Genomic DNA, 26,136 nt, shown 5'->3' with positions numbered 1-26,136 from the left:
TTCCCCATCGCGCAAATACTCCCCAAAATGCATACTCCGGCCCCACACTTGTAATCCAATCCCATCCCATCAACGGCTCAACGTCTCGGTTAATTATCCATAAGTCCAACATTTTACATCCTTCTCTCCCTACATCCCCAATATGCACTCTTCCCATCATCTCCGATCCATCAAACTGCCTCACTTGCATAACGTCTCTAATTATTTTACTACCCGGCCAAAGTCTTCTAAAATCCTCATATCCTATCACCGAAATAGCTGCTCCGGTATCAAATAACATAGATACCATCTTCCCGTTGATATCGAACCATACCCTCGGACTCGGCAGATACGATAACTCCCTTTGAACCTCCTGCTGCAACATTTTAACTCTCAACTTTTTTTTGCCTCCTCTTAACGCCACGGTTATCATTTTACTCTCCTTCCCATCATATAGTCAATCTCTATCACAATCTCTGGCCCAATGTCCCCTTTCTCGGCACTTGAAACACGTCATCTCCTCTTCAATATCCTTTCCTTTTTTTCCAGCTATCTCCGTCATACTCCTCATATTCACGGCCCCCGAAGTCTCTCCTCTCTGTGGAAAACCTGCCCTTGTTTCTACCTTTCCCACTCGGCAATCTTTCACATGTCCAAATCTTCCACAACCCGCGCAACGTATTCTCTCTGCTCTGCCTGGACAATATGTCGAAATATGTCCCATCTTCCCACACGCAAAACATTTGACATCTCTACAATTCACCGCAATATGACCCATCTCCCCACATTTATAACATCTACCATTCCGACCTCTCTGTCCCCCACTGTTGAACGGCCTCGGCATGTCCTGACGTCCACGGTAAACGTCCAAATGTCTGTCATCTATCCTCTCGTTCTCTAACCGGTCAATTTCTTCATTATTGACCCAACCCTTCATTATTTCTTGAACCGGTAACCACGTCACTCTCCCCAATCTATCATCCTCTTCATTATTCCCTTCTACCAACAACGATTGCCCACGAATCCTAATACTCCTCTCTCTTCGCATTCTCCTTCCAAAATATAAACTACACAACCATATCACCAGCACTTTATTTCTTGAACCGGTAACCACGTCACTCTCCCCAATCTATCATCCTCTCCATTATGCCCTTTTACCAACAACGATTGCCCACGAATCCTAATACTCCTCTCTCTTCGCATTCTCCTTCCAAAATATAAACTAGACAACCATATCACCAACACTACCATCGCTCCCAGTAATATAAACTACACAACCATATCACCAACACTACCATCGCTCCCAGTACATTAAATTGCAACTCCACATACTTCGTAATTTTAAAACTTTTCCGCGAATTTTTTAACTCTTCCGTGTATCCACGTCTTTTGAAAAAAATCGGCAGCACTTCCGTGTAACTTGCCTTCTAATAAACTTTTTCGCATTTTCTTCTAATAGATTTATATAGGCAAAAATTTGGACAGCATTTCCGTGTACTCTACCTTTTTAGTATCATTATGCCACAAAGATTACTAAGCCACAAAGATCACTAAGCCACAAAGATCACTAAGCCACAAAGATCACTAAGCCACAAAGATCATTAAGCCACAAAGATCACTAAGCCACAAAGATTTTATATACCACTGAGCTTTTTCTTTTTTTTTATATCACTAATCCACACAGATTTTTTTTTTTATATTTTTTTTTTTACAGTTCCCCCCCCCCCTTTTTTTTAGTGTCCCTAACGACCAGGTTCTAGCGATCAGTTCGCTCTGGTCACGGCACCATTATTATTTAACTATATTAATGTATTGCTTTATTATATATATATAGGCGGTTTTATACTTCCTTTATTAGAATATTTCGTATAGTTTAAAATAAAAATATAAGACGTTAAAAACCGATTATAATTTTAGAATAAAAATTATTTGTAAAAAAAAATAATAAAAATGATAATTTTTTCCCCTTTTTGGGTTTATATAATTTTTAAAATTGTTAAAATAAATATATATTTATTAATAATTAGAAAAATATAATATTACTCCTTATAACAATGAATCGATAAAAAAAAATATAATTCATTAGTAATCCTATAAAAAATAATATTTATTAACAATGACTCAACTATTATTATAATAACTTCTGTTACTAAAAAAAACGAAATATATAACAATAATAATTCGAAAACATTTTCCCAAGCCCAGCCCAATATAATTTATAAATTTATTTTCCAACCCCAGCCAGACCCGTAATAATTTTAAAAATTTTTTCTCAAACCTAATAGTGAATACTATTTTTTTGAGTAAAAATATATTTAAATTAGCTTTTACCTGAGACCCATATAAATATTCTATGTTAAATATTATGCCTAATATCTAGTGCTGTAAACGTTACTCAAAAAAGACGCTTTACCGTTACTCGTTACATCTGAAAAAAGAAACGCGTTACCGTTACTCGTTACCTTTTTTAAAAAGGAACCCGCGTTACTGACTATTCAAAAAAGTAACGGGTTACTCGTTACTTAATAAATTAAATATTATATATAAAAATATTATTTTTTCCTACAATATATAATATGAGTAAAATTATACAAAAAGAACATATAATAAGATGATCATTTTATAAAAAAATTATATATATAATTATAATATAAATAAAATTATACAAAAATAATATATAATATAAGATAACATCTTTTTATAACAATTTTTTATTTATTTTTTTGCAAAATCAAAATTTTAATCAGACTAACAAGAACGCTTAGTGCTCAACACAGCTTTCGCCGTGTTAAACACACGTTCAATTGGCGCAGAGGATGGGAGAGTTGTATTATATTTTATAAATAAAATTTTAATTCGGGGAATTTATTAAAAATATTTGAAGAATTATCTTTATTTTGAAAAAAGCTATAAATCTTCACAAGGATCTTCATTCATTTCCTCATCAAATTTTTTTTTTATCTTTATCAGAAAATATTCTGGTATGTGTGTTGGAATAGGAATTACTTCTGCTCTTTCTTTATCAAGATCTTTTCTCAAACTGGAAATAAGTTCTAGCATTCTTCTTTTGTTGACCTTTAATTTTATCCAGGGCTGATTCAATTTAAATGTGGGTGAATTATTGCTGATAGTATTCAACTTTATAGATGTGTTTGAATCTATTGAAAATAAAAGATAATCAAAATATAAATTGTAAGCAATATTTGAACTGTATACCTTTATCTATGATTTCCAGGATTGAATTAATAAGCGGCTTACAAAACTTGAAATTATTTAAAGCCATTTTTTTAAAGTTTTAATATTTTAATAGTTATCGTGGGAGTGTGATATCCCAAATGCATTTTTTCTTTGCTCTCTAAAATTGCAAGAGCCGTAGCAATCGGTTCCATAACCTATAAAATAATATATATACATATCATATTTCTTAATTAACACTAACTATACAATATTCATCCATGAACGACTTGTCGTTAGTTGAATCTCTATAATTAAGATTTATTACAAGATTCGTCAAATTTTTGGCAATTCTCCTTAATAAGACTATTAATTTCACGGAGTTATAAAAAGAGCTCCATCTTATAACCGGTTTAATCAGATATCGTTCCATTTTTTCCTTAAAAATGGCTTCACAGTTTGAAGATTGCCCATGTATATTCCACAATAGCTATAGTTAGAAAATGTAATTTTTTGAAATGGTTTTAAAGTGGACATCGTTAACTGCCTTTTCAATGTCAACACTTACAATGAGATTTAAACTTGTGCTGAATAGGAAAGATGCTTAGGTAGGTATACAATACTTCGTTAGTGATTTTCAAATAGATCAAATAATGGCAAAGGAACCATCATCCGATTCCTCTCCTTGTTCATATACTATAATAAATTTTTAACATTATAATTTTTTTTACTTGAAAACTTTTATATAATTTCTAGCATTGTCGGTAATGCATTTGGTCACTTTATTTTGTATCTAATATGTGGTAAAAATTTTAAAAATTATTTTTGCTAGATAATCAAATGTGTGTTTTTTGGTTTAGTCTTCTCTAAAAATAGAGCACTAGGAGGCTGTATTTTTGCCCAAATATAGGTTGCTTGAACCTTAATTTGTACTTTATTAAAATCTAAAATACTAAAATCATGTTTTTTTTATTAATTTGACATGGGACATTTAACATTCATTTGCTCATATTCTTTCCCTTTAAATCATTTTACAAAATGCAAATAAAATAATTCATTTTTAATGTTGGTTGGATTAGGTTGTAAAATGATTAAAAATCCTACCAGGCTTAAATATAAGTAAAAATCCAGACAACAAATTATTTTAAGAGTTTATTAGTTATAATTCATGAGCTCTTCTTTAAGATGAAATTTATAATTTAGCAAAATGAATGTCAAAATATTAATAGGAAAAAAAATTATTTATATAGAATTATTAACATCTTTAATAATTTTAATTTCACAGTGAGACAATACAAAGCTTGAATCTTGATTTTATGTCAAGTACTAGTGGATATAGCAGTTACAACAAAATGATTCATAATTTACAATTATCCACATCTTATAATTCACTAGTTGATAAAATTATTGAAGGAGTCAAAATGAGTATCAACATAGTGTTAGTCACAATATATTGTCCTGAAAATTTTCGAGCCATAATTGAAGTATTTAAATTATTTACCTTTAATTTTATTTTAAATAATAGTTCATTTTTTATTTGACGAAAATTGTGTTTATACTTTAAATCAAAGGATATAAAATCAAATCAGTTAAAAATATTATTTAAATAATCAAAATTGAATGAAATATTTTGGCCATCAAATCATATCACTTGTTATTTATTGAAACCGATAGTTATTTTAAAGTTAATTAATTGTAAGGTTGGAAATAGTTAATAGTAATTCTAATTTTATATTCTTTTAAAACTATTAATAATTATTCTCAATTGTTAATTAGTTAACATCTGTGGTGGTTCAAAGCACATCGTATAATTGGAAACCCTGTAGTTTAAAAGCATCTAGAATATCCCTCAAAGAATATGGAACTTATATACATTTTAAAGGTATCTTATATTAAAAAATAAATTAGAAGTAAATCATAGCCTAAAATTATATTAATTTTTAGTGACCCGTATTTAAACTGGAAGGGATTTAAAAAATTTCTAAAATAGAAAATTAATATAGGTTGAATTTCACACCACCTAGATTCTTCCTTCAGATTTTTTCAAATTTCTTATATTTATATTTGTAAAGGTATTTGTTTTTTTTAGCAAAAACGAATTAATCCATAGTCATCTTAAAACTAGCCCTCGCTAGACCTGCTATATTCTAAAGTCAGTTATGGGATATTTTAAGATAAAATTATTAAAAAGCAGGAGTACACGGGATACGTTATCACATTTTATATAGCGCGTTTTGTGTAAAATATTTTTAAATTACAAATTTATCTTTATTTGAATAATTCCGAATCAATCAATATTAATACAAGTTAAAAAATCAGATAAAAATTTCTATTTTAGCATCTTATTTAACAGTTCCTTTTATTTATAAAATCTCGAAAACTCCATATCTTTCATGTCAAATTATGTTAATATAATTAATTCGGTTACTAGTAAACCGAGTGACATGGAAGAAAATGTTTTTTCATAATGTAAGTTTATTATCATTGCAAAATTAATTCACACTTTCTATCACATTATCCAAATGGGCATATACATTTAAGATCAAGCTAAAATAATACATCTATCTTCAAAGAATGATAAAATTATTAGTAGATGCCTTATTACTGGCTTTTATTGCGCTTACGAAACATTTATTAAAATTTTTTGTAATATTTGCAATAACATAAATTATATTCATAAAAAACTACTACGTTTTTAATAAATTATAAAATAAAATATTTCTAATCCAATTTTATCTCTCAAATAATACCTAAAATATAAGTGGAATAAAAAAGTTTGATTGACAATAACTTGCAAAATATTTTTCTTATTTCACTTAATTATTATTGCCATTCAGGTGTATATTATTATAAAATTATGATATTTAATTCACAAATTTACAATATGAGATGTTGAGAAAATGCAAGAAAAACAACACAATGATACTTTTTATTAAGTTTTATTTAAATACAAATAAACTAAAAAAATTAAGTGATGGATAAAACTTTATAAAGCTAAAAAATTCTCTATCTCCTCTTTAAAAAAATAGAAAAATCCTATCCGGCAGAAATAAAGGATAAAGGGGACATTGCCAATTATGATACTAAAACAAACATTTCGAGTGTTACTACATGAGAAATTAAAATCTATAAATAAATGGACTAACCTTTTCTTAAAATATTAACCAAGTAAGGAGTATTAACCAAGTAAGGAGTATTAACCAAGTAAGGAGTATTAACCAAGTAAGGAGTAATACTTGCAGTAATTCCTATTTTGCATTACACTTCTACCATATATGCTTAGAATTTTATAAATAATCTTAAAAATTTAGTTCGTATTTGAATGTTATAGCGTTTTCTCATCATTTCAAAAAATTTTACTAAACATTATTTTTTAAGATTTATTAATAAGATATCTTAGAAGAAAATAAATAGTAATGATGGAAAAAATTAAATTTTAGTCTGGTAATTTTAACTTTTATCTGTAATGGGCTAATGAAGGATACTAAGTTTTTAAGTGAAAATTTAAATGCAGGCTTTGCTAGATAATCCATATATGCATAATATATAGAATTTTTCAAGTTAGCATAAAACTAAATGACGCATGAAATTAGCTCAAAAGTTTATATAATTTTTGAAAAATTTTGAAAATTCTTAAAAATAATTGCTATTTTATGATAGTTATGCGGGATTTTAGAATAACTATTTCGTGGGACATTTAGCTGCTTTTTTTTTCACTGAATAAAAAGTTATTTATAGAGACGACGCACCTAAAGCTAGATATATGATAAGTTTAGCTTGCATCCTAAAAAAATTATTTTCTCTTATTCCCATACGTTATTTTTCAATGCACCATGAAAGATTTTATATCAGAATTATTTTAGAATGGCATGCTCAAATTTCTAAAGAAAGAAATTAAAAAACATCAGGTTTTATTTGTTGTAATACAAAACAAATATACTAGTGCTAAAATTGATTAAGCAAGGTAAATTTTACACTATATAATAATATTAAAAATTAATTAATTAAGCTGTAAAAAATAATGATTTAATGTTATAGATTAATTAAATATAAATATAACATTTTAAGAGTTTTTAAAAAACATCAATTTTTGCCACAACTGCTTGCAACACTACACCTGCAAATAACGATAACTATAACGACATTCCGCGATAACTAACTTTGAAATAAATAATGAAAAATTTTTAATGAAGTTCATCAACACGGCAAAGTTAACCTGGGAGAAAGCTGTCTAATTCAACAGAAACCACTAAAATAATAGCCTCTACAAAATTATCCGTAGGATATGGGGTCAAAAACACTTAAACATTGTCAAGGGATAATTATGATAAAAATCAATATCAAAAGTCATTTGTTATTATAAAGAGCTTATCCAAATTTAAATGCCATCTGTTATAATTGCAAAAAAGGTGATATTGAGAGAGTATAGATAACGTGCTAAAAGATAGCTAGCTCCAAAAATAGATGCGAGGACTCGCGAGAATTTTTTTTTAATATGAGGTTACCTGTAATAAATTGCATATAACTTTTCTAATTGACACAGTATCAACCATCTCTATCTTGAATTTAGCATTAGCAGGCGTAAATATAGAAAACGTGTTAAAAGATAGTTTGTTCAAACAATAGATGCGAGGACTCGCGAGCAGTTTTTTAGGTGAGGTTACCCATAAATAAATTGTATATAACTTTTCTAATTGAAACAGGATCAGCCATTTCCATCCTGAATTTAGGATTAGCAGGCGTCAACCGATTGTAAATATCTTAACAATATAATAATTTATAAAAAATATCACATATAATAAAAAGAAATTTATAATTGTGAGAGAGGGAATTAATTTGAAAGATCTATTAAAAATTCTTTTATATAGGTAAATACGTTTGAGGGTCAATGTTGTGCTATTAAAGATTGAAGGGGGGGGGGGTTAATATAAAACAAAAAAAAACTTTTTGAAGGCTTTTAAAACGTTTAAATACCCACCCTTAACTTGCAATGTTTTAAAACTGATATACTTCGTTTGGGAATTCAAATTAGAAACTGAACTGCACCATTAGAATTCATTAAAGTTTAAAAAATTTAAAATTTTCGAAAATCACCTGACTAATTTTACCTGTACCCAAAAAAATGAATATCTGCAAATTTGGTGATTTCCGACAGACAGTCAATGCAAATTTTTATTGATCGATATCCTATACACAAATAGCTCGTTATTATCTTCACGTACATGGTATTAGATCTATCAAAGGCATATATTTAAATAGCTCTAAATGAGGATGCAAAAAGGCTTTTAGTAATCAATACCCCTATCACGATTTCGTTTGGGATAGTTTCGGCCCCAGCTATATTTCACGAGCGATGGACTTATAATATGATAATTACTAAGGAATCATTCGATATTCATATAAGGAATCTTATAACCATTATAAAAACATTAGAAGTAAACGGTTTATATTTTAAATGCAATTTTTTCAAAGAAAAGATTGAATTTCTATCTCATACAATCTGCGAAAAGGGCATCAATAAAACTATAGGAATGCAAATGTCATTTTAGACGGCCGTTACAAAAGAAAGATTAAATCCTTTAGCCATTTCCAAATAGTCGATTTTTTAAATCGAATTCCTTGAATATGTTTCCAGCATTTTTTTTTATTTCATAACAACGGATAGTAGTATAAATTTTTTTGCATTATATAAATTTGCCACTATTCAATCTTTAATAAAAATATTAATTCGACAAATTTTTATATTATTTTTAAAAATTAAAAAAATTGTTGAAAACGCGTCCAGGAAACCTCGTTGACGACTTGTTAAATGGGCATAGATACAGCTAGATGTTATTCAAATATATTTGTTAATTGTGTATTATGATTAATAGATGTAGATTTGTAAAGGATATATAAACTGAGGAAATTAATTACAAAGATATAATAAAATTATTTTTCACGATAGTTCAATGGCGCAGTTTCAAATGGAAAAATTCAATATAAACGAGTGCGAGATAGAAGTTTATTTATTAAAGATGGAATTCATTTTTACCATCCCCAAAATAGGACAAAAAATTGTTTTCATTAGCAAATATTGAACTAGAAGTTTATTCAAAATTATTTACTTTGTGCTTACCGAAGACATTAGCTGAAACATCATACGATGATATAAATAAACTTTTAAAAAAATATTACACAATGAAAACTAATTTTATGCTGGAGAGATATTATTTTTTCAAAACGGAATAAGAAAAAGGAGAAACTATTAAAGAATATATAAATAAATTGAAGGTAAAAGCAAACTCTTGTGATTTTAAAGATAAGGAATTACGAATGGAAAAATATTAATGAAGTTAATAAACACTCCAGACTTGTCATAGGGAAAGGTTGTTTTAATCGCTATATCAATGGAGACGACGGAAATGAGAACGTATACAAAATTATCTGCAGGAAATGAGATAAATAAAATTTCAAAAACAGTGACAAGGAGAAGTATGATAATTATAAACCAGTATCAAAATTTTTTGTTATTGTTGTGGATTAGTAAACAACATAAAATCAAAGTGCCCATATTTAAATGCAATTTGTCATAATTGTGATATAAAAGGACATTTACAGAAAGTATGCAAAAGGAATCATGGTAAGAAAGAATATATTCGAACAATAGATGCCCCAAAAAGGGGCGAGAAAGTTTTGAAGATTGGGATCCAGAGGAGTCGCAGAAAAAATTCGAGGTGAAATTATTGATAGATAAAATATGTATTAATTTTTTAATTGACACAGGATCCGCAGTCTCCATTTTGAATATAACAGACGTTAATCGTAAAAATACCAGTAACAAGAACGGATATTATTTTAAAATCTTATAATAATTTAATGATCGATATTAGAGGTAACTGTATATTATCCGTTTATTATAAATATAATACTATATATCATGAATTTATAATTGTAAACAATGATATTAATTTGATAGGTAGAAATTTAATAAACAAATTAAATTTAATAATAATAAATCAATGTAATACAATTAATAAGATTTGGGGGAGGAGGGAGGTGATTTTTATCATTATATATTAAGAAAATAGGTTTACTGAAAGATTTTAAAACAAGTTTATCGGTAAAACTCAACCCTAACTTTCATTGTATTAAAAGCAGACCGATACCATTTGCTTGGAAGACAAAATTAGAAAAGGAATTACAACGACCATGGGAGTTTTAGAAAAACTGAAATATTCGAATATCCCTTCTCCGATCGTGCCACTGAAAAAAGATGGATCTTAAAATATCATTTCACACGACTTCCACTTAGGGTAGCTTTAGCGCCACCTATTTTTCAACAAATAGATTCGTTAGTAAAAGGACTACCTGGGGTAGCGGTATATTTCGACAATATAATAATTACTAAAGAACCAATTGAGATTCATGAAAAAATTTGATAAATATATTAAAGACTAGTAATACACGGTGTAAAATTAAATCTAAAAAAATGGAATTTTTTTAAAGAAAAGATTGAATTCTTAGGTCATACCAGTAGCGATGGGTGGATCACAACAACAAATAAGAACGTCAATGCAATTTTAGACGCACCTTTGCTTGAAAACTTTAAAGAATTGCAAGCTTTTATTGGTATAATGAATTATTATCAAAAATTTAATTTATAAACAATTTTTAGAGTATTGCTGTTACGTTATATAGGCTTTTAAGTAAAAATGTGCCATGGAAATGGACAGATAATGATACTAAATTAATTTATAAATTTTAAAAATTAATATCAGAAGCACCAATTGTAACACATTATAATCCGGAAAAACCCATGATTCTAGCTGCTGACGCCTCCCAACATGGAATAGGATTTCTATCTCATATCATTGACAACGAGGAAAAGCCGATTGGATTCGCATCTTGAATAAATGCCGCCGGACGAAATTACAGTCAGATAGAGCCTGAGGCTATAGCAATCATATTTGGATTAAATAATCACTGATCATCCACTTATATCATTATTTATTCCACATAAAAGAATAACAGATATGTCATCAAGATTAATAAGATGGTCATTACTACTAGCAAATTATGATTATGAATTGCAACTTCGAGGGATGAAAATAAAATAGTAATGTGGATATGCTTTCCCTTTTTCTAATTGATTTTAAACCATCTGCTTGGGAAGAGTTATGCTTCACAATTTATTTCTACTTCAGAAATCACACACAAGAAACGATCCGTACTGAAAAGGTTTCATATTACATTGCAACTGGGCGGCCGAAGATAATAGAGGAAAATTTAAAACCGTTTTTTCAGCGCCGAAATGAACTTATGGAGGCAGGGTGTATATTATGGGGATTAAGAACTACAATTCCAAAATAATTACAATAAAATTTTTTTTCGTTTTTACATATAGGGCATTAGGGTTATACTAAAACACAATTATTGGCACAAGAGAACGTTTGGTGGCCGAATATTAACGAAGATATCGAATTACACGGTAAGAATTGTGAATTATGTCAAACAAATAATTCTGGCGGTAAAACGATCATTACCCCTCCGCAAATAGACCATGGGGAAGAATTCATTTATATTTTGCCTTACCAATTAATGGAGATATATATCTAATAATAATAGATAGTTTTAGTAAATGGCCTGAAATACAAAAACTGTCGACAAGTTAGAAAAATATTGTTAAGACTTTGCTATTTTTTACCTCAATACGATTGTTACGGATAATGGGCCCCTCAAAGTAGAGAATTCAGTATATTTTGCAAACAATTAGCAATTGGAAATGTATATAGTGCCCTTTACCACTCAAGAACCAACGGGCCGGGCCTAGCGGTTAATACGAACTTTTAAGAGTTTTAAAAAAAAATAATGATTATTATAAAATACAAGATTTTCTTTTTAATTATTGAAATACTCCACAAATAACCAGAAAACAATCACCAAGTTCAATTATGTTTAAATTTCAACCCATAGGGCCCTTACATAATAAAACCAATTTATCCTCATCCATACATACCCCAGTTACCATATTTTTTAAATATAAATGAGAAAATATATGCAAAGATAATAAAAAAAGCGATTTGGATACCAGGTATCATTGTTAAAAGAACAGAATTTTAAAAATAGAGAGGAAGGAAGAGAAGGAGAAACTATGTAAACTACCACGAATGTATGAAATTCATCCTATACAAAACTTGATAGCCAAAAACATTGATCCTTTACAAAACTTGATAGCCAAAGACATTGCTATACAAAACAGATAGACAAAGACATTGATCCTATATAAGACTCGATAACCAAAGGTACCATCATAAATGAAGATTGAAATCGATAGTACGGATCAACCTGCAGTAGGGACGAAAGTACAAGTAGCCGTTATCCTAAACGGTTATGAAAACAATTTATACTGCTTTAAATCGAGAGCCCTAAAAGGGGATAATGGATTTAATAGAATTAATTAACCTTGAAAATAAAAGCAATAGGTAATAGGATTAATTGTCATTCAAATATATTTGTTAATTGTGTATTATGATTAATTGATGTATTTATATTGATTTGTAAAAGATATATAAACTAACAAAATATAAATATATAATGAAATTATTTCACGATAGTTCAATTACTAATTAAATTTTTTAAGAAAAGCTTAATTAAATTAAAATAAAATATACACTACAGATATATCGGCTTATTTTTAGATCTTTATTGAAAAAGAGTAATTATAAATTTTAACTCAATTTTGTAATTTTTTAGTTCTCATCTAATATATAAAAATAATTTTATTAAAATTTGCCGGCAATAAGGATGATCTCCCTGAATTCGACGTCAACCCTGCTATAGAGAAAAATTTTCACTAAATGTGCTAGTTACCGAAACAATTATTTTTCAGTTAGAATGGAAAGATTTAAAAGTTTAACTCTTCTTTCCAAAAATTTAGAAAATTATCCTCAGAATGGCGTTTTCCTAGTAGAATATGGCATTCTTGTTCTAAGTCAATTAAAGTGGAATCATAATTTATGCCTGTTATAGAATGTTTATTTGCTAACCTTGTCAAATAATTTGTATTTTATATTTTTTCTTGGTTTTCAATATCTATATTTAATAATCTAACATCATAATACTCTTTAATTTTAAGATATTTAATATTAAATCCCACAATCTGTAATTCCGCTCATGTCTCTCAATCTCAACTTAATATTTATAATTTCTTATACTCAAATTTCTAACTAATCTCTTATAACTATTAATTATTTAATTACACCTTTTTAGTTTTGTATAACTTTTATTCATATTGTTACTTATAATAATTAAAATCCATAAAAAATAGAATTAACAAAATCTAAGAATATAAATTCGCACATCAAAATCGAAGAATATTAAAAAATAAAATAATTAATAAAATGAACAAAAATTATTAAGAAAAATAATATAAAAATAATTGTTTTTTCCCCAACCCTTATGGTTGATTGACGTATATATATATATAAAATATTTTTTATATTAAACTTGGGCATGCCATCTCTTTATGGGCACGAGGCATTCCCTAGCAATATAATAAATATATTACAGGGTTCCCATTCAAAAAAGGAAAAGGCCCATTCAAAAAAGGAAAAGTCCCAATCAAAAAAGGAAAAGTTTCAATCATAAAAGGAAAAGGTTTGATCAAAAAAGGAAAAGGGTCAATCATAAAAGGAAAAGGTCCATACAAAAAAGGAAAATTGTCAATCAAAAAAGGAAAATTCCAAAAAGAGAGGAAAAAGTTCGATCAAAAAAGGAAAAATGTCAAACAAAAAAGGAAAAGGTTCAATCAAAAAAGGAAAAGTGTCAATCGAAAAAGGAAAAGTCTCAATCAAAAAAGGAAAATTCCCATTCAAAAAATGAAAATTAATTTTTTAGAATTTTTTGTCAATTTTTCTTAAATTTTTATTTATTTTTGTTATTCCTTTCTAAATTTTGATTTATTTACGTTTTTTTTCTTACTGTATCTTTTCTCAATTTACAGGGTTTCCCATTTGTAAAAGGAAAAGTCACAATCAAAAAAGGAAAAGTTTCAATCATAAAAGGAAAAGGTCCGATCAAAAAAGGAAAAGGTTCTATCAAAAAAGGAAAAAGTCCAAACAAAAAAGGAAAAGTGTCAATCAAAGAAGGAAAATTCCCAAAAAGAAAGGAAAAAGTCATATCAAAAAAGGAAAAGTGTCAAACAAAAAAGGAAAAGGTCCAATCAAAAAAGGAAAAGTGTCAATCGAAAAAGGTAAATTTCCAAAAGAAAAGGAAAAGTATCAATCAAAAAAGGAAAATTCCCATTCAAAAAAGGAAAATCGTAATTTTTTAAAATTTTTTTAAAAAAAATTATAAATATTTCAATTTTTCTTAAATTTTATTTATTTTTCTCATTCCTTCTTATTTTATTTCTAACTTTTTGCGATTTCTTTACTTTATTTGTATCTTTTCTTAATTTATTTTTCTTACTATATTTTTTCTAATTTATTTTTCTTACTATATTTTTTCACAATTTTTTTTTCTTCTCATTTTTGATAATTCTTAACAATTCTTTACGTTTTTTTTCATCATACATATGTCGTAATTTTTAAAGGGATTATAACTATAATATCCTGGATCTTCACTAGATTTAGTGATCTTTTTAAAATTTCAATTTTTTAAAGGATAAAGAACTATACGGCATTATCACGTTTGAACCATGATATAGAAGAATCTTATTTTAAAAAGCGTTTTTCGCGCGTTTCGTTTTTTAATTTTATTGTTATTCATTAATTGTCAATGTTGTTTTTTTTGGCCTTATGAAATAAGATATGTCTAACATAGGGTATCAATCGATAGCTATTCAAAAGATCTATTCAACTGGAATTCAATCTCTCCCCCATAATGCGCTGGTTTAGGTCTCGGGGGGTCAGAAATATTTTTATCAAAACAAAATATCGATATGGGTATTAAATAAAAGCTAAATTTAATATGGTTTAAGTCTTCATTCTTGGTCTGGGTGGGTATGACTTAGTCTGGGTGTGGAGAGGAGGTGTATGGAGGGAGGCGGGTGTAAAAATATTTTTTTTTGATATGGGTATCAAATAAAAGGTAATAATAATATTTTTTTATTGTAATAATAATAATCACTCATAGAAAGCGGGTCTAGGTCTTGGGGGGTCAGGAATATTTTTATCACCACAAAATATCGATATGAGTATCAAATAAAAGCTAATTTAAATATTTTTAGATTGAAATTATTCATTTTTTTCTTGATGGGTACAACATATTAACAAAATGTCTAGTTGGATAGAATTTACAGAAATAAAAGAGAATGAAGATAAAACAAGTTTTTAAATCTTTTTTCGGTTCCACAGTCATACCCATCAAGACAAAAAATGAATAATTTTAATCTAAAGATATTAAAATTAGCTTTTATTTGATACTCATATCGATATTTTGTGGTGATAAAAATGTTTCTGACCCCCAAGACCTAGACCAGCCCATTATGGGGGAGAGATTGACTTCCAGTTGAATAGATCTTTTGATTAGCTATCGATTGATACCCTATGTTAGACATATCTTATTTCATAAGGCCAAAAAAAACAACATTGAAAATTAATGAATAACAATAAAATTAAAAAACGAAACGCGCGAAAAACGCTTTTTAAAATAAGATTCTTCTATATCATGGTTCAAACGTGGTAATGCCGTATAGTTCTTTATCCTTTAAAAAATTGAAATTTTAAAGGGATCACTTTAAATCCCGTGAAGATCCCGGATATTATATTTATAATCCCTTTAAAAATTACAACATATGTATGATGAAAAAAAAACTTAAAAAATTGTTTAAAAAATGGACCTAAATTTATAAATTATTTTTAAAAATACAAAAGAATTATCAAAAATGAGAAGAAAAAAAATTGAGAAAAAATATAGTAAGAAAAATAAATTGAGAAAAGATACAAATAAAGTAAAGAAATCGCAAAAAATTAGAAATAAAATAAGAAGGAATGACAAAAATAAATAAAATTTAAGAAAAATTACGATTTTCTTTTTTTGATTGACACTTTTCCTTTTCTTTTGGGAATTTTCCTTTTTCGATTGACACTTTTCCTTTTTTGATTGGACCTTTTCCTTTATTCTTTGACACTTTTCCTTTTTTGATTGAACCTTTTCCTTTTTTGTTTGACACTTTTCCTTTTTTGATCGGACTTTTTCCTTTCTTTTTGGGAATTTTCCTTTTTTGATTGACACTTTTCCTTTTTTGTTTGGACCTTTTCCTTTTTTGATTGAACCTTTTCCTTTTTTGTTTGGACCTTTTCCTTTTTTGATCGGATATTTTCCTTTTATGATTGAAACTTTTCCTTTTTTGAATGGGAAACCCTGTATTTCTACTTTTTACGATTTTCTTTACTTTTTCTTACTATATCACCTCTCAATTTTTTTTTCATCTCATTTTTTATAATTCTTTTGTATTTTTAAAATTAATTTAAAAATTTATGTCCATTTTTTTAACAATTCTTTACTTTTTTTATCATACATGCAAAATTTTTTTTATGATTTTTTCATTATAATCTTTTGCATATATTTTTAACCTCAATCTCATCATTTTTAATCTTTATTTTTTTGAGCATTTCTCAATTTTGTTCTTCTCATTTTTGATAATTTAAAAAATAAGAATTTAAAAATGATTATAATTTATTAATTTACATATCGTTTGGTATTACAGTTCAAACTTATTTAATTTTAAAAAGGGACATTATAACTAAACGATTAATTTAATTTAGCAATTGTAATTATATTGTCTGCCAAAAACATTAAATATAATTTTAAAAAATAATTATCAAAAATGAGAAGAAAAAAATTGAGAAATGCTAAAAAAAATATAGATTAAAAATGACTTAAAGAGATTGAAAAGGTTAGAAATGTATGTAAAAGAACAATGAAAAAATCATAAAAAGAATATTGTATGTATGATGAAAAAAAAACATAATGAATTGTTAAAAAATGGACCTAAATTTATAAATTATTTTTAAAAATACAAAAGAATTATTAAAAATGAGAATAAAAATAAATTGAATATAGTAAGAAAAACAAAAGTAAAGAAAATCGCTAAAAGTTAGAAATAAATTGAGAAACAGTAATTAAAAATCGTAAAGAAATCGCAAAAATTTAGAAATAAATTAAGAAGGAATAACAAAAATAAATAAAAATTTAAGAAAAATTGACAAAAAATTACGATTTTTCTTTTTTGAATGAGAATTTTCCTTTTTTGATTGACACTTTTCCTTTCCTTTTGGTAATTTTCTTTTTTCAATTGACACTTTTCCTTTTTTGTTTGACACTTTTTTCCGGCTTGAACCAGGATTTTTTTTAAAAAAAATTTACCGGCATGGGCAGAATTTATTTAAATATAGAAATTAAATTTTATAATTACTCAAAATAATAGATATATGTTATATAGCGTAGCATCTAGTTTCTATAAATAAAATCAAATATTTTTATTTTACATAAAAAATTCAATATAAAATTGATAAATTTAGTTATATTAAAAGACCCTAACTGGTCGGATTTTTTTAAAAAATATTCGGCCCGACCCAGACTGAACCCGATTTTTTTTAAAAATAGGTCCGGCCCGAAACCCGCGCAGGCAGGGCCTAATTATACAGATCTCAAATGTAATTATACAATATGCAACACTCACGTTGGAAACAGTTATAATTATAAATTTGATGAAAATTATTTTATTTCTTTTTTTTTTAAATTTCGGAAGAAATTTTATTATAGTGTTAAAAATCATATTATAATTAGTGATCTGCATCGGGCCTAATTTTTCAAGCCCGGCCCGGCCCGAAATTTTTTTTAAAAAAGTTTCGCCGACCCTGCCCGAAACCGAAATTTTTTTAAAAAGTTTTACCGGCACGGACAGGCCCGAATTTATTTAAATATAGAAATTAATTTTTATAATTACTAAAAATAAAAGACATATGTTATATAGCGTTTAGTTTCAATAAATGAAATCAAAATTTTTTATTTTACATAAAAAATTCAATATAAAATTGATAAATTTAGGTATATTTAATAAAATTTCCAAGACCCGACCCGGTCCGAACCCTATTATTTTAAATAGAATTAGGCCCGCAAAAAAATATTCGTAATAACATCATCATCGCTTCACTCGTATTATATAAATATAATAGTCATATTAAAACTGAAACAAAATATAAAAATCAAATCAAACACATACTTAAAACATAATATAATAATCTAGTGAAGTGTTGTATATCTATTAAATTAGTCGTTAAAAGATATAGATCGGATTTCCTCTGATATATCTTTCAAAAGGAATAATAAAAAAAAATTCAATAATACTTTGTCTATATTTTAATCATTTTTGCAAAGATTATAATTTTATATGGATGGGTTTTAATTTAATCGTCAATATGTTTCATTAAATCATCACAACATTGTAAACATCGAAATTATTCATAACTTAATAAACCCTACTTCAAAAATATAAAAAGAAATGGAATTTTTTTTAAAATGAATTGTATAAAAAATATTTTTCCTTAAAAAATAAATAAAATAAAACATGCAATTTATAAAAAAAAATTAAAATTTTTCTTTAATTTCATATTATAGTGTGCACAAATTGAGCGTTTTAAACGTTATGTTGCACACGCAAATAATGCATTTGAAATGCATTCTTTTAAATTGTGCAAATTTACGTTTTCCAATTGCGCTAAGCTTTTTTTTAAACTTTTTTTTATAATAATAGAGATTTTGATATGATAAAAAATAAATGAATCCTACTTCAAAAATGTAGGAAATCTTTTAAAATAATAGACATTATACAAATGGTTGGAGTATATAAAATATGGAGCCTACAATTGCTGACAGGCCAACCACTTGTAATTTTGATACTAGTGAGAGTAGTAAGAATGTTACTTCATCCCCAAGCCAAAAATTGGATGAAAAATTATTGAATCTTATAAACAAGAAACCATCTCCAAACAGGTAAAATTTATAATTATCATAGAAAGCTTATATTTTATCAAGATTATTTCTAATTTCAATGGAAGAAGGGCTAAATGGTTTTAGTATACCTAACCAATACCTTTTTAAATCTGAAGTAATGAAAATCTTCTATTCCATCACAATGAATAATTAAATACAACCATTAGAACAATCACAATAGAAAATGGTCAAACTGCTCTTGAAATATTTAATAGCATTATTGAATAAATTATTTGTAGGGCTGTGCCGATCCACATAATTTTTCCGATACGATATTTTTTGATATTGTTCCAAAACCGATCCGATATTTATACTGATTTTTAATCACCCCCATTTGAACCAAATGTAATAAAGAAATCAATATTTTTTATGCAAAAAATCGAATTATGAATTTAATTTAATTTTTTTATTTCTACAATTAAGACTATAATAAAAAAAATATATATTTAATAATATATCCATTTTATGTTGGTATGAATTATAAAATTGTAATATTTAATATATAAAATTATAATATATTAGATTTTTTTAATAAATATGAGAGCCTTCAGATTTTCTGGGAATAAGCTTCTACGATATGTACTATCTATATCTCCTGCCGTACTGATGGCAGACTCAGATGATTCCGCAGATAACGCATTTTGAAAAATTATCTTTGCCTTTTGTAAAATATTTCCATAATTCAGATACCATATTAAAAAAAAATTCTTTTATTTAAAGTGTAAATAAAAAAATTGGCGTTATTTAAAAAGATTTAAAAAAAATAAAACTTTGGGTGTTCCTTTCTATTTTTATAAAAAATAACTTTTAAAATACTATAAATCTATTTTAAAAAGAAATAAAATTTAAAAATATTACTTAGAAAATATTATAATAATGTAAAATAAATATACATAACATAAAATAAAATAACAAAAAAAGAAAAGTAAAAAGATCGGATCGGTTTTTACAGGTATCGGCCAGATCCGATATCCGATATTTAATATTGGCACAGCCCTAATTATTTGTATATATATATTATTTGTAAATATATATGATTTTATTGTATTTTTATTTTTATTCATAAATAAAATTTTATTCTAATGTCCAAATTTGTTATTAGATATTTTTTAGTATTTTAAATATATTCATGAAGTTTTTATTTATTTATATAGTGTCCAAATTTATTAATAAAGATTGAAAAATTATATTAAAATTAGATTTATTAAAATATAAATACTTAATTCTAATAAATATAATATTTAAGTGCCTCTAATAATATATAAATTTTAATATCATTAATAAACAACTCATTAACTAGGCAGTTTTTTATTATATTTTTTGTAAAATAAATTCTGGGATTTTAATTTATAAGGTGATCAGAATAAAGATTTAAAAATTTAAACACAAATCTAGTTTATTATATAAATTTATTTATTAGGTAATATTCTAAATAATAATAATCAATTATATATTTGATATAATTAACATTATTTATAACAATAATATAAAACAAAAATTAAGACTTAGAAATTTTTTTAAATTTGTCTCTTAAAATTTTTTTAAATTTGTCTCTTAAAATTTTTTGTTCGATTGTTGATGAATTGTTTTGCCTGTCTCTGCCAATAGAAAATGGTCTAGTGGTCAGATTGGGCATTGTATCTTTTACATATAAAGAAAATATAAGGTACTAAAATATTTGTTGTACCTGTGATATCAACATCAGCGCCTATTCCTTCATTGCTTATCATTATATTATGTAACAAATTTTCTATTTGTGTCTGTTAAGGCTAACAAAACTATTGTGAATCTATGTTTGTATCAAAAAAAGTAAAATTCACTATTGGAAGGACATTTTATATAGATATGTTTCCCATCCAAGGCACCAATATTGGGGAACCCTGAATATATCAAGAAATCTAAATAATTATATATTATATATTAAATTATCAAAATATATTAATTTAATGCACTCTTTCTCAATCCTTCTTTGAAGACTTTGGCATGTAAATATCTTTTGCAGCATTTCAAATTGCCCTGCATACTGATTTTACTATGTATATACAACACAGTATTTGGATATCCTTAAACTGTATGATAATTGTGAAAAGGACATACCAGTTATTAAATATCTTTTATATAGGATAATTAAGTGTAACATACTTAGAGAATAATTGTCTTTTAATATATATTTGAGATGTTTTTCCTCTAATTTTCCTCTTTCTTTTATGGTTTGTTAATAATATAATGCTAACATCTTTTCCTGATCCATGCTAATAAATTCCATTTTTTAATTATAAATAATTTAAAAACGCCGCCTCAATTTAAACAATAAAAAAAGTACGGCAAAACGCAAATGCTCAATTTGTGCGCACTATTAGAAATTATTCATTTATTTGAAATTTTTAAATCAAAATATAAATCTTTTCTTTTTTTGCGTTTTAAAATAATTTCCACTATTAAAAAAAGGATTCAAAATAACAGACCGGTCGACGGGCCATCGTAACTTTTTTAAATAGTGTTTCAGCGTGCACAGGCTTAATAAATTAATATCGCTATGCTGTGCCCCATCCTAGTTCAAAATTTGGTACGAACTTTCTGGCCGGATTTGTTTAATTTCATCGCTAATTTTTAAACAATTTTTTTTTTTCCTAATTTTAGAAATGTATTTTGGACATTCAAAATGATAACACTATTTCCTAAATTCTGCAAGATTGAGCTTGAATGGGATATTTAGAATTATTTTAAATAATCATTTTTATTTGGGAGGGCGGGGTTTATAAACAAGCGTCGGTTTGTCCTGCCTATCCCGAAGTCAAAATATATAAAATCTTCAATTTACACTTTTTATAAATTGGGTAATAGCTAAATACATGAAAACACGCGCTTGCTGAGGAAAATCCATTAATATTAAGGCGTTTAAATTTATATTAATTTCTTCCAAATTTGAGTTTCTATCTTTTTAAGAAGATCTTGACCCCTTAAACCACGGGTCTGTGCTCGGGGTTCGTGCTCAATAATCAATGAATAAATAGATCACTTTATCATAAGGAGTCAAGTTAATTAAATGGAATTATATCCACAACTTACTATAAATTATTATATAGGTTTAGGACCTGGACCGTACATGATCATTATGTCTGATCATAAGTACCCCATTTTTTAAATTGGTTTGATTTAATTTTGATCCCATATTTTCTACTATATTACCTTTTTCCCATTTTTTATTTTTATTATTGGATAAATGAGCCCATATATTTTGTCTCACATGAAACCTTATATTTACTTTTTCACCTGGTAATATAATAGCACTGCCCTTTGGTTTTAAATCTAATGGCCCTCGGGTTCTTCTACCCAAAAACAATTCCACAGGAGTAACACCCTTCCAATTTTTGGAATTATTGTAATGTAACTGGGCTATCCAAATCTCATTTTTTTCATATTTGGCCTTTTTAATCCAATTTTTCATTATAGCTACCATTCTCTCAGCCATTAGAGCTAGGATGATATGGTGGAGCCAACATATGCTTTATTTGTAAAGAAGTATAAAAATGTCTAAAATTTTCACTGATGAACGCCGGAACTCCATCAGATACAACTGTTTTGGAATTCCAAATTTAGTCCATATTTTGTAAATAATTTAATAACAACCTTGGTCGTTAATCCATTAACTTCTTCATATTTAATCCACTTGGAATATGAATCCATTAAAAAATAGGTTTTTTTATGAGGAAATCCACGTGGACCCTTTTCCACAGCTGACTAGACCTTGGCCACACACTCCCATTTCTTTACGGGGCATAGAGGCACAGTATTACATGGAACACATTTTCTCGTAATCTTTTCAATATCACTATCCATACCTGGCCACCACACATATTCACGAGCACAAGATTTCATCTTATCCCAACCCTGATGTCCTGCATGTAATACATCAATAATTTTACCACGTAATTTAAAAGGAATTACTGCCCTATTTCTCCGCATTAGACAATCATCCACTACGGATAATTTTTTTTCAATTTTTTAATAAATTTTACAATTATTTTTCCACGGTTTTTTCCCGTAAAGAATAATTTTATTTGACTCAATTCTTTATCTTTCAAAGTATTGAATTTTAGATCTTCCCAATTTGTGGGACCACCATATTTGAAAGAAAATAAACCAATGTTTTCTTTTTATCCATTACTTTATTTTTATTAAATTTGAGATCTTTTTCACTCGATCCCAATCTGGATAATATATCAGGCAAACAATATTTTTTGCTTCGGTGATATCTAATTTCCCACTGAAACTCTCACTAATAACAACCAATGTTGTAATCGTGGGGATAACATTAATTCTCAATTATCATTTTTGAATAAATGAATTAATTGTGATCGGTACAAATTTTTCCCGATTAAATATTCCCGACATTTAGTTAAACCTAAAATGACGGCTAAGGCTTCCTGTTAAATAACAGGATATCGCGTTTCTACTTCTCGGAAAACTCTTGAAAAAAAATAAAGTTGGTCTTTCTAATCAATTAAATACAATAATGCCCTTCCAACACCCTTGTTAGATGCATCAACAGCAAATATTATTTCTAAATTATTGTTAAAACACACTAAAATAGGTTCTTTCCCAATTTTCTGTTTTAACAATTCAAATGACTGTTGTTCACTGGACCTTTCAAAATGAACTCCTTTTGTAATAATTCTGCAATCTTTGCAATATCATCCATCTATGATAATAATTTATCGGTTAATGATGCTTACTACCTTAAGGTACTACCTATCAAATTTGAATTTTGTTCATTTTTCATTTGGATGGGCACTACCAAATATATTTATAATATATATTTGAAAAATCGTGATTTTTCGAAAGCCTCTATGGCCTAGTAGGCAAGAGCTTGGCTTACTGATCCCATGCTCCCGGGTTCGAATCCCGGGAATAATCATGTTTTTTTTCTTATTCTAACTTGGTGGTTCCATCCTTGGGGGGATGATATATAGAAGGCCGGACTCGACCACATGATTCCGTCTTAATATATTAAATAATAAGGGTCTTATTACATTTTAATAAATTTTGGTCGGTATTTAGCAAATTAGATTGGTATTTAAAATATTTCCATACATTCACTTGGTAGTAAGCATTATTAACCTAATTTATCATACCCAAAAATAATTGAACCTCAACTTTATTGGTTGGCAGCATATTTGCTATATTTTTCAAAATTTTATCAAGGGTTTCACCTCCATCCCATTAATTTGATGTCCCAAACAAGAACACGTTTTTCTTTACTGGCCCTGAGACCTTTATCACGAATTCTTTTGATAACTTTATCCAAACGTTGATTATGTTGTTCCTGTGTTACACCAGTAATTAACACATCATCCATATAATAAAAAACTCCTTCTAGGCCCTGGAAAACTGATGCCATATTACGCTGAAAAATCGGCGCTCACACTTAGTCCAAATGGTAACCTACTAAAGGCAAATAATCCTTTGGGAGTCGTTATCGTATTAATTTTTGAATTTCTGTAAATACACCGAAGATAAATCAACTTTGGAGAAATATTTTGCACCTTTTAAATTGGCCAAAATTTCCTCAATCCTAAGCAATGTATATTTTACTTCCACAACCGCTGGATTTAAAGTAACACGGAAACCAATGGTGTGACCCATTTACTATATTCAATTGAAATAATAATCTATCCTTGACCCATCGGTCTAATTCATCTTCTATTTCCTTTTTCCAATCAAAAGGAACTCTTCGACATGCCAAGAAAATAGGTGAAAAACCTTCTTTCAGTTAACTTATACTTATAATCATTTAGACGTCCTAACTTTTCCTCAAAAATTAACAATATTTTTAACTAAAATAGGTATAGCATTATTAACTTTATTTAATTCATTATTTTCAAAATCTATCATTTTATCTTTATCAATTTCACTATTAATTTTAGAGTTACTCGACTCTATTATTATTTTTTTGTGATACTCATGAATATGATTATTAACGACAGGCTTTTTTTCTTTGTTCAATAAATTAAACATTTTTTTTCTTAAAGTTTATTTCGGATGCTATCCGCAATTATTTTTCTTTCAGCATTATCATTAGCTAATTCGCTATCAATGATAAAAAATCCCAATAATTATTACGAGGTCCGATTTTGGTAATCCAATCCCACCCATACATTTTTTTTCTACTACCCAAATTCCAAACTTGTAGTAGTATCATTGAAAATAGAATCCCATTGTGTTTTACCCAAAACTTTAATTTCAGAACCATCAAATCACACACATTTTTCCTTTTCAATAATGCCATTCGGCCAATATTTATAATAATTATCTCTAGACATTAAGCTAGCACCAGTATCGAATAACATATCAATTAAATTACTTGACATTTCATCACAATTTATGGCTAAATGTCCCGTTTTTTACACGTAGCGCACAAACGAGAAAATTTGATTGTAATATATCAAACCTATTTGTGTCGAAATTTTTCTCACATTAGAATTTTCCAATATTGATTTCATAATGGAAATCCACCACGAAAATTTTAATCCTTGACTATACAAGTTTCAACCTTGTGTCCTTTATAACTACAACGGTTACATATAATATTATTCAAAATATTCTTCTTAGCATCAATATTTTAACCAAATTTTTTGTCCTTTGAAAAACCATTTTTTTTATGCCACATAACTGGCACTTTAATGAATTATTACTCACATTCATCAATTTACATACATCCTGGTATATATACCATTGATTACTTCTTTTATTTTTTTTAATTTTTGGAGGATAACCACCGATTTTTTCACACATTCCAGACTATCTCCCTGATTATCCTTTAAATTAACCACTTCAGATTTATCATTCTTGATTTCATTTGAAACTATTTTTAAATTAATTTCCAAGTTCAATATTTTTTAAAATAATTCACCACAGTGTCTTTCTTTAAATTATTTTATACCTTTGTCACTACATCGGTACATTTCCTTATCAGAATTTTCAATGTAATGAATAAAAAAT

At 27.3% G+C, this 26,136-nt stretch overlaps 2 protein-coding genes across 6 annotated transcripts in view; one reads left to right on the top strand and one right to left on the bottom strand.

Annotated features, from left to right (window-relative positions):
• LOC135923035 (uncharacterized) overlaps nt 1-26,136 on the top strand; it is a 155,717-nt gene that overhangs the window by 5,287 nt on the left and 124,294 nt on the right. For 4 of the 5 annotated variants that reach the window (XM_065457634.1, XM_065457636.1, XM_065457635.1 and 1 more), the window contains exons 6-7: nt 4,439-4,637; nt 4,930-5,035. In XM_065457634.1, coding sequence (XP_065313706.1) covers nt 4,470-4,637; nt 4,930-5,035 — 274 coding nt within the window. In that variant the 5' untranslated portion in view covers nt 4,439-4,469. Of the gene's footprint in view, nt 1-4,438; nt 4,638-4,929; nt 5,036-26,136 lie in introns of those variants that run through there. The other variant, XM_065457637.1, reaches the window with a different exon arrangement.
• On the bottom strand, nt 437-1,027 carry LOC135928011 (DNA-binding protein HEXBP-like). The gene has a single exon (XM_065464328.1). It carries the CDS (start codon nt 1,025-1,027, stop codon nt 437-439), a length of 591 nt encoding a protein of 196 aa, XP_065320400.1.

Source organism: Gordionus sp. m RMFG-2023, chromosome 1 (assembly GCF_954871325.1).
Source record: "Gordionus sp. m RMFG-2023 chromosome 1, tfGorSpeb1-WG-v2, whole genome shotgun sequence".
Classification (NCBI taxonomy): domain Eukaryota; kingdom Metazoa; phylum Nematomorpha; class Gordioida; order Chordodea; family Parachordodidae; genus Gordionus; species Gordionus sp. m RMFG-2023.
This window is presented reverse-complemented; position numbering and strand designations above follow the sequence as displayed.